Source organism: Rhamphochromis sp. 'chilingali' (assembly GCF_963969265.1).
Source record: "Rhamphochromis sp. 'chilingali' genome assembly, chromosome: 17".
In the NCBI taxonomy this organism is placed as follows: domain Eukaryota; kingdom Metazoa; phylum Chordata; class Actinopteri; order Cichliformes; family Cichlidae; genus Rhamphochromis; species Rhamphochromis sp. 'chilingali'.
In genome coordinates, this window is record NC_137944.1 from 28,228,073 (window position 1) to 28,237,478 (window position 9,406).

The 9,406-nt window shown below is 43.2% G+C and overlaps 1 protein-coding gene across 2 annotated transcripts; it reads left to right on the plus strand.

Moving 5' to 3' along the window:
- The first annotated feature begins 2,648 nt into the window (after positions 1-2,648).
- zbtb22a (zinc finger and BTB domain containing 22a) lies at positions 2,649-9,018 on the plus strand. Of its 2 annotated transcripts, none has more exons than XM_080862324.1 (4): positions 2,649-3,017; positions 4,326-4,544; positions 5,214-5,985; positions 6,374-9,018. In XM_080862324.1, the coding sequence occupies exons 2-4, from the start codon at positions 4,338-4,340 to the stop codon at positions 7,450-7,452; spliced, it is 2,058 nt and encodes a 685-aa protein (XP_080718450.1). In that variant the 5' UTR covers positions 2,649-3,017; positions 4,326-4,337; the 3' UTR covers positions 7,453-9,018. The 2 variants fall into 2 exon arrangements, with proteins under 2 accessions (XP_080718450.1, XP_080718451.1); XM_080862325.1 differs by having other exon boundaries at positions 6,377-9,018.
- Positions 9,019-9,406: the final 388 nt, after the last annotated feature.

Here is a 9,406-nt window from a genome sequence, read left to right on the forward strand (position 1 = left end):
GTTGCTGCAGATGCACTGCGGTAAAAACAGCCAAGCGTGTGTGAGACAGGGCAGGTGCTGCATGTGACAGCTGTTTGAGCCTCTTCTGTACGGTTTTTTAAACTGATGCTCATTTAACCCTGCCTCAAACCTGCTGCAGGGATCCCGGTGTGCGTTGGAAGCAAATTAAATGGAAAATGATAAATAAGAAAACGAGAACAGGGCGAGATGGCCCTTTAATTTAACTCCATGTTGATTCATACAGGGCATCAGAGAGCTTCCACTTTCTGGACTTCTTGTTTTATAGGGGGCGCTAATGGGAGGTGACTCAAAAAATCCAGTTAAAATTACAGTAGGCTACAGTGAAGGAATTTTTCGTGAAATTATTTTAATGTATTTCCCAGTGTTTATTACACATTGAGTTTTACCATTAGATATTTGTGGAAACTTAAAAAAATTATAATAATTTTGATGTTTGATGTCTGTGGTCCCCACATGCTTCAAAAGATCCACCATCATCCCTGTGCCCAAGAACAGCAAACCCTCATCCCTGAACGATTACCGGCCAGTTGCACTGACCTCGGTAGTAATGAAGGTGTTTGAGAGGCTGCTGAAGAACATCATCTCCTCCTCCATCCCAGACAACACAGATCCGCTGCAGTTCGCCTACAGATCCAACAGATCCACAGAGGATGCCATCGCCCACGTCCTACACACCACTCTCAGCCACGTGGACAAGAAACAGGGTAACTATGTGCGAATGCTGTTTGTTGATTACAGTTCAGCGTTTAACGCAATAGTGCCCTGCAGACTGTTCACAAAGCTCAGGGATCTGGGACTTAACAGCCGTCTGTGTGCATGGGTGTTTGACTTCCTCACTGGCAGAACTCAGGTGGTGAGGGTGGGCAGGTGCTTCTCCAACAGCATCACCATCAACACAGGAGCACCTCAGGGATGTGTCCTCTCGCCACTGCTCTACTCCCTCTACATTTCAGACTGTGTGGCCACCCATGGCTCCAACACCATTGTGAAGTTTGCTGACGACACAGTGGTGTTGGGTGCCATCTCCAACAACGATGAGGCGGCCTACATGGATGAAGTGAAGAATCTGGCATCGTGGTGCCAGGACAACCACCTCCAGCTGAACGTCTGCAAGACCAAGGAGCTGGTGGTGGACTTCAGAAGGGGTCAGCACAGAGACTACAAGCCCATTATCATCAATGGAGCTCCAGTGGAGAGGGTGCAGTCCTTCAAGTATCTTGGTGTCCACATCTCCTCAGACCTGACATGGGCTGCCCACATTCAGGTCCAGACCAAAAAGGCTAGGCAGCGCCTGTATCACCTACGACAACTGAGGAAGTTCAGGGTCCCTCCAAAGATCCTCAGGATTTTCTATACAGGCGCTGTGGAGAGCATCCTCACACAGAACATGACACCGTGGTTCGGGAACAGCTGTGTGAAGGACCAAAAAGCTCTCCAGAGAGTGATCCGTACAGCAGAACGCTGCTGCAGGATTGCTCTCCCCCTGCTTCAGGACACACCAGGAGATGCCGGACTAGAGCAGCGCAGATACTGAAGGACCCGTCCCATCCTGGCAACAAACTGTTCCAACTTCTGCAATCTGGTAGAAGGTTCCGCATCTTCCGGGCAAGGACAGAGAGACTCAAGAGGAGCTTCTATCCCCAAGCCATCCGTGCCCTAAACACACACACCCGCCCTCTCACATCATCTATAATTGACTGAGACAGGACTCTCTTCCAGACACTCTAAACCAAGGCACAATGTACATTCCAAATTCCTTTAATTTTAATGTTTATATTGTCTATCCTGTAAAATAGTCAGATGTCTATTCATATTAATGTACAGAATTCACCTGCTTGCTGCTACTACTGCACATTCACCCAGTGTATATACTATATATATATATATATATATATATATATATATATATATATATATATATATATATATATATATATATATATAAAATGTTCTTCCTCTACACCCCCCCAATTTTTGCACATGTCGAGGAGCGTGTCAGGCTACATTTCACTGTGTGTTATACTTGTATAACTATGCATGTGACAAATAAAGAACCTTGAACCTTGAACTTTATTTAGGTGCAAGGGGTGGGTGGGGGTATTTCATTTTCATTTTATCTTTTGCATTTTTAAAAGTGTAAACTTCATTGAGGAAAATTTGAAATTTTTATGATATTTTGTTTGGAGATAAACGTTGGCGGTTTTATTTATTTTCACAGCACTATGAGCCGCTTTACTGCATCCGCCATTTTACTTTTGGGCATGAATCCACCAGTAGCTGAGAATTTCTAGCAACTAACCTCCTGGCAGCGTCCCGTTCAACCACCACAACCATCACACATGTTGTTTTCTGTTGCGGTTTAACTTTTCTTCCACTGTTTATTTAACGCTTGTAGAAACGTGTGTCTTAGCAAAATGCTAGCTTTTGGGCAGCATAAGCTTCTCTGTGAGGACTAACTAAAGGACAGGAACATCGTTTTATTTCAGTACAGGCCCATTATCGATGAGATATGCGAAAATTAAATTACACATTGACCGTTTTGTCTAGAAGCTGTTGTTTTATCCGTGTTGCACTGTCAGCTAATTGAATATCTCCGGAGCGCCCCCTGCTGGGCCTCCAGCTGGATTGCAGCCAGTTTCTCGGGGATTGGGCTCTGTCAATACATGTAACAATGGGTCTGTCAGTAACGTTTAATAATTGTCCATGCAGCTATTGTTTATTCAGCGGCAGGTGAATCAACAGGTTAACGTGTGATGGCGTTTCGTGACAGTTCTAACCGACGTTTACACTAAACACCCACTCACACCGTATGAGGATGCTGCTTAGTCAACTGGCTATAAGCAGCAGCTGCGCCTGCGGGCAGGCTGCCGTTAGTCTCGTTTTATTAGCGTGATTTTTTTGAGATGGCGGTTAGCATGTGGAGTTTACCAGTGACGTTTTGCTGCAAATAGTCAGCGAGGCTCCATGTAAAACAACAAAATCTCGGCTCATCGAAGGTAAAGTCATTAAACTAACGTTTACTGGGCTAACTGTTGACTGGCTAATGTAGCTAAAAGCTAGCTTAACCCAGGGAATATAAACAATGAACCAAAAACTAAGGAGCGAATGTCTTCAGCCCTTCATCGTGTGAGTGCCGCCTTTAAAAGTAGATGGTGAAATAGTAGAGCATCGACGTGAGCAGTAATCACCAGGTGGTAAATTATTCGGGATGAACACAGGTGGTTATTAATAAATCAGCCCTATTTATCCCATATTCGGGAAATGCTATCGTTACAGCACTTAAATTGAACATTAAAGATAACACCCGGATTATCTGGCAGATGGCTTTCTGGTAGGCGGATGTATTGAATTATAGAGTGTGATGGCATGTGGAAGGGAAGATTTTGTATATCTCTCCTTGTGGCAGTGTATCTGAGGCAGGCTCTGCTGTCTGTTTAGTAAGTGTTGCAGAGGGTGGTCAAGATTATCTATGATGGATAGCAGACTGTTCAGTGGCCTCGTCTCGACCACAGCTCTTTCATAAGTGTCGTGTGTGCAGCCAGTCACAGAGCCAGCCTGTCTGATCAGTTTATTCAGTATGTTGGAGTCACCAGCTCCCCAGCAGACTTCAGCAAAGTCTAAAATTGGGTGATCTGCAGCATTTTGTTGGATGCTTTGAAGGATCTCAGTTTCTTTAGGAAATAGAGTCTCCTATTACCCTTCTTGTATACAATCTGTGTTGGTTTTCCTGATTTGGATGCCTGGAGTAGCCCTCTACTTCAACACCTTGTCCCAGGATAGGTCTTGGCTATGTAGCTGCCCTCTTCCTTCTGAAGTTAGTCACCGTAACTGTGGTCTTATTCACATTCAGAGGTAGACAATTCCTCCTAGACTACTTCACCGGTGGGCCCAGGCAAGTCTCTGGTGTGAGGGAGCTAGTCAATAGTTGTTAAGCCCTGATAGTGTTGAGTTCTTCGGTACAGGAACCAAACAGCATATTTTCCATAACACTGATATTAGCAGCGTTTTACCTGACATTTGAGGTAAAATGATGAGGTAAAATTGGTCTTCATGAAATTACTCGTAAGCAATTAAAGATCAATCAGAGGATAATAGATTAATGTACCAGCTGATCTTTTCTGCGGTGAATGTTATCAGCCTTCTTTTGTGGAAACCAGACAGTGTTATTGCATATTTTAATGGCGTAACAAAACATATATTAGTCTATAATGCATTATATGTATAAGTGTGGATTAGAAAAATAATAACTACATGTGTAGTAAAATATGAGAAAACAACTGACAACTTTTGTGCCTTTCCTCTAGGTTTCTCTGACCATGGATCCGACCTGCAGTGGGTCTGTGGCTCCGGCCGGTTTGACGGTCCAGGTGTGCTTCCCAGGCGCCAGAGCAGCTGTTTTGGACAATCTGAACCGGCAGCGGGAGGAAGGCAGGCTGTGCGATCTCTCCATCCAGGTGCAAGGTCAAGTGTTCAGGGCTCACCGCTGTGTCCTCGCTGCATCCTCACCTTACTTTCATGATCAGGTAGGGCAGAGCATATTAATGCAGGGTTGAAGTTGTTGGGGTTTACTGTCTGATGTTGCACTCCAGTAATATAGCACTATTAGAATACCTAAAATCATCTCTGCATGTAGAGTGGGTGACAAGAGACGAAGGGAGAGACACCACTTCACAGCCTTTATGAGCATATCACCCACATGTTTTCTACTCCACATTTTGAGCTTTAATATTTACATTTTGGCCACAGCTGGCAAACATGTTTAAAAGCTGTATTATTAACTGTTGGAGTGCAATCCACTGAAAAAGATACCTGCTAATTAATACGTAGTAACATAAGCTGATGGTTATGATAAAATACTTGAATTTCACTCGCCAAAACTGAAGCAGAAAATCCTTGGGTAGTCTGTACCTCACAGTAGCTCAGATAATTTCATCAAACAGCACAAACATGGTGGAAATGTCCACATCAGTGACTCCAGTTAGCGGAAACCTAGCTTTTGTATAAAAAGCAGGTGTCTTAAGCCTCCCTTATAGTTTCTTTAGCTGTTTTTCTATGTTTAAAATGGATAACAAACTGAGCAACAGTTTGTTTTTGTAAAGGCACTGGGTTTGTAAAACACTGGCAGAAAACCTGTTTATGTGTATATTTTAGTCCAGATGTCAAAGTGTGTCTTTGTTTCTGTCTCTTCACAGGTGTTACTGAAAAATGTTACAACTGTCTCCCTGCCCTCAGTCATGGACCCAGTTGCCTTTGAGAGCGTCCTGAGTTCTGCGTACACTGGCCAGCTGAGCATCGTGCATGACGATATCGTCAACTATGTCACCGTGGCCAGTTTCCTCCAGATGTGGCACATCGTGGACAAATGCACCGAGATCCTGAAGAGGCCTCGGTCCTTAGCAGAGGGCGCCTCTGGGGAGGCTGCCGCCGCAGCTCACCCCGGCTCTGCATCTCGCCAGCAGTCCCCGAGCAGCACGGAGTGCCTGTATGCAGAAAGGGAGGGAAGGAGGAGGGAGAAGAAGCCAGATTCACTGCCTCCTTTGGCTACATGGAGACGCCCACAGCAGTTCTCAAGATGGGGACGCCCTCGACCCTCGTCAGCCCAGCACTTGGCTGATTCACAGCTGGACAGCCTTCCTGGCTATGTGGAGACTGATTACACCAGCTGCGAGGAGACATGGGTATCGTGCAATGCTAAGACGAGTCACTTTACTCATGACGGACCTGGACACAATGCCCGGCACCATGGGGGGTTTTTGGGTGCTGAGGCTTTAAAGCAGAAAGTCAGATTTCAACAGCGGGGGGCACCACAGACCTCTGATCGACCACTCGATAAGAATAGAGAGAGTGGGGATGGTGATGAGACGCAGGATAAGAGGAGGAGTGAGAGAAGAGAGATTGAGGCGGATGAAGGAGTAGGAGAAGAGACGGGGAAGAAGGAAGGCTTTGCACAAATGGGACACTGTGGTAAGATGGACAAATATGAACAGCATTAAAGAATCCTTTTTAGACACTATTTGTTATTAGGATTTTTACTTTTCTTGAACAGCAGTTTTTTTCCAAATATAAAGAAATTTGCAGCTTTTGTGGGGATGATTTGGACTGACAGCAGTGCCCTGATATTTACTGTAAATGTTACTGAAAGTTAATATGTTTATATATTATAAAATAAATACAAGAATTTAAATATTTTATTTATTGGTTTCAATTTAGTGAAATTCTGATTTACGTCAGCAGTGGATATAAATATAAATAATGTTGAATCTGACCAGATAGCTGGGTCATATATTCTTTCTCTTTGTGCATTTTCCCAGTGAATTTAATAAACTGTGCTTTTGTTCCTTCTTGTCTTCAGCAGACTTTCACTCAGTTTCAAATGAAAATGACGAAGCTGGACATGTTGCAGGGAAGCAGAGTGCAGACGTGATGAAGCAAAGAGATTTGGTAGGAAGCGATCCAGCCACAGACCTGCCCAGTCTTCATGGTTGCCAAACAGGTGACGCAGTTCCAGACCCTTCCTGCCCGTCCTCAGCGAGGCTTCAGTGGCAAACAGGTGCCTGGTCTCAGCAAGAGCAGAGGCCTCAGGAAGGAGAGGGCGGCAGCTGCAGTAAAGATGAGGATGATGAAGAGGAGGATGTGGATTTTGAATGTTTCACAGAAGCGACCTATAGGAGAGGCACTTACGATGAGATTGAAGATGGCACAGGACAGGTTTCCCAGCGGCCTTTGGTCCCCGTGTCTCCTGACTTTACAGTGGCGGGCGCGGAGGTGAATTGGCAGGGTGGCTCTTTGACCCCTACCTCCAGTCGCCATTTGTCCTCATCTTCTGCTGCATTTCCACCGCCCCCTTCACCTCCAACCCCATCTTCATCATCCTCAGTGTCCCTCGCTGCTGCGCCCTACACGGGCAAAGTACACTTCTGCCACTGTGGGAAAGCCTACACCCTGAAGAGTATGCGTGACCGGCATGTGAAGATGCAGCACCTCAATTTACGGCCCTTTGGGTGTCCTGTTTGCACAAAGTCCTTCAAAATGAAGCACCATCTCACTAAGCACCTTAAAACCCACGGAGGGCTGCGGCCCTATGAATGCAGCCTCTGTGGGAAGAAAGTCATTTGGAGAGACAGCTTCCTGAGACATCAGGCCCGATGTGAGAGACTTGCTTCCAGCTCCTCGGCGAACAGCAACAGTGCAAGCGCAGCAGCAGATATGGATGATGGCTACAGTTATGGATTTGATGAAGGGGAAGCCTTTCTCCCCACTGGAGGACAGGTGAAAGTTGAGGAAGTGGATTTTCATAAGGAGATAGAGGATGGGATGGGTGGGCTTTTGGGTAGTGTTTCTGGGATAGTTGCTGAGCTAAGAACCCAGACGCAAAACTTGGACCCTGGCAGTCACGTTTTTAAAGAGGAGGCCAGCGAGAGCTTTACCTGAAATTAAACGTTTATGTGGAAAACGGTGATTTAAAGCACTTACTGTAAAGTTTGAAGAAGGATTTTGCTTAAATTGCCATGAAATGTCATCCGATCTTCACACAATCTGAATAAACGAAGAACACAAGCAGTTATACTTTTCATTCTTTTATTTATGAAACATTGAGCAATCACTCAGTGCTGGATGGAAAGAATAAGCGAACCTTTGTGCTAATGAGTTCTCAGAAAAGCTGCTTGGAGTCAGGTGTTCCAATTAAGGCAATGAGATTTGACTTGTGGGATGTAGAGGCACTTATCCCTATAAACAAATGTGTACACAGTCTGATTACTTACAAAGCCTTTTCTGAAATTTATATAAAGTGGAAATATAGGACAGGCACTACTCTTTTTTTTCCAAAGGCCACAGAGACCACAATATATCTGCAAACAATATATCTACACTTACTAAAATAATTAAAAGATATACAGAAAACTTTTGAATAACAAATAGTGTTAATGGAAGGATTTTGCTAAGTAAATAAGTTTGCAAAAGACCAGATGGATGTTCCAAAACAGTTCTGTAATAATTTTCTGAGCACAGTTGAGACAAAAGTCAGTCTTACCATCCACCAACTGGATGCTTTGCAGGCATTGAGAGAGTAAATACGTTTATAGCGGCAGTTCTAAATCTGATGCTTAGAAGAGTTTGGGAAGATGCAGTAAAACAGGAAATATTATTGGCCTCAATGCTGTTAATGTTTGTCCAACTAAATAAATTCAATAGTTTACTTACCGTTTTAGAATAAACACTGTGGGATTACTCAATGTGTTCAATAAAGACATGAAAAGTAAAACTGATATTTTCCGAGTTTGATCAGATAATTAGTAATCAGTTAAAGTGTTGGTGATCCCAAAGGATTTGTCAGCTTTCTGCTGTATGTACATAAACACTTTAAAAGATGGAAATGTATAACGCAACAAATCTTTGAGCCACTGCTTCAGTTTTGTCCATTACATGTGCATTATTTACAGGCCATGGTTATTTTGAAAAACATGAGAAAAAAAAAATTCTAATTTCAAGTGATCCTTTTTCATTTTGCAGCGTCACATAGGCTCAGTTTTTGTTTAGTGATGCTTAAAACTCTACCAAGCAGTGTTGTGAATGTATTTCTCGCATTTTGCACATAAATTATTTGCCATTGACCTTTAACACAAGGATAAAAATGCTTTTTTCCCGTGCCATGCTGATGTCACTTATGTGAAGAAAAAAAAATCATGGTAATAAAAGTAGTTTTGTTTCCTGGTTTTGGTGATCTGTGATCATTTTAAAACATGTCACTGAGGCTCATTTTAATATTGTGTGTTATTTTAGAGCACTGAGGCCATTTTTAAATATTTTGTTAAATGACTTCTCAAGAAAGAAACTTAAAATCAATGGTGATGAGATTACAGCTTTATCTAGCAGTTGCTGACAAAGCCAGTCAGTGTATTGGCACCTGAGAGGCTAACACTGGGCTCCCGAATAGCTTGTTAGATTTATATGAAGTTTAGCATCTTTTCCAGGTTGAAACAGGTGACTTTGGGTTTCTAGTAGATAAGTGTGATCGTCTTCCCTGTGAGACGAGCTCTACCAGTTACATTTAGGCTTGCAGGGTGTGAACACTGATTTATAATTTTTCCATTTTAGGCTAACACAGTGGATTTTAAATCAAGCTATTAAGATATGATTGAGGTGGAGACTATCAGTTTAAATTCAAGTGGTTCAACAAAAGCAATATATAACTGGGAAAGGCAGTTGACTTTAAAAAAAAAAGTAATTCCGGTGACTGGAGTCGATTTTGTTAATTTCTTCTGTTGTATTTGGGAACCATTTATTTTTGCTATCAGTATGAGGTCCTTAGAGATGTTGATGTAAGTGAAGGAGGCTATGATTAGACTTAAAAAAAACAAAATGAACACCAGAGGGAGACATTATT

Coding starts and splice junctions, on each gene's coding strand:
- zbtb22a (XM_080862324.1), top strand. CDS start 4,338: ATGGATCCGACCTGCAGTGGGTCTGTGGCTCCGGCCGGTTTGACGGTC. Junction 4,545..5,213: donor CACCTTACTTTCATGATCAG/GTAGGGCAGAGC, acceptor GTCTCTTCACAG/GTGTTACTGAAAAATGTTAC. Junction 5,986..6,373: donor TGCACAAATGGGACACTGTG/GTAAGATGGACA, acceptor TCTTGTCTTCAG/CAGACTTTCACTCAGTTTCA.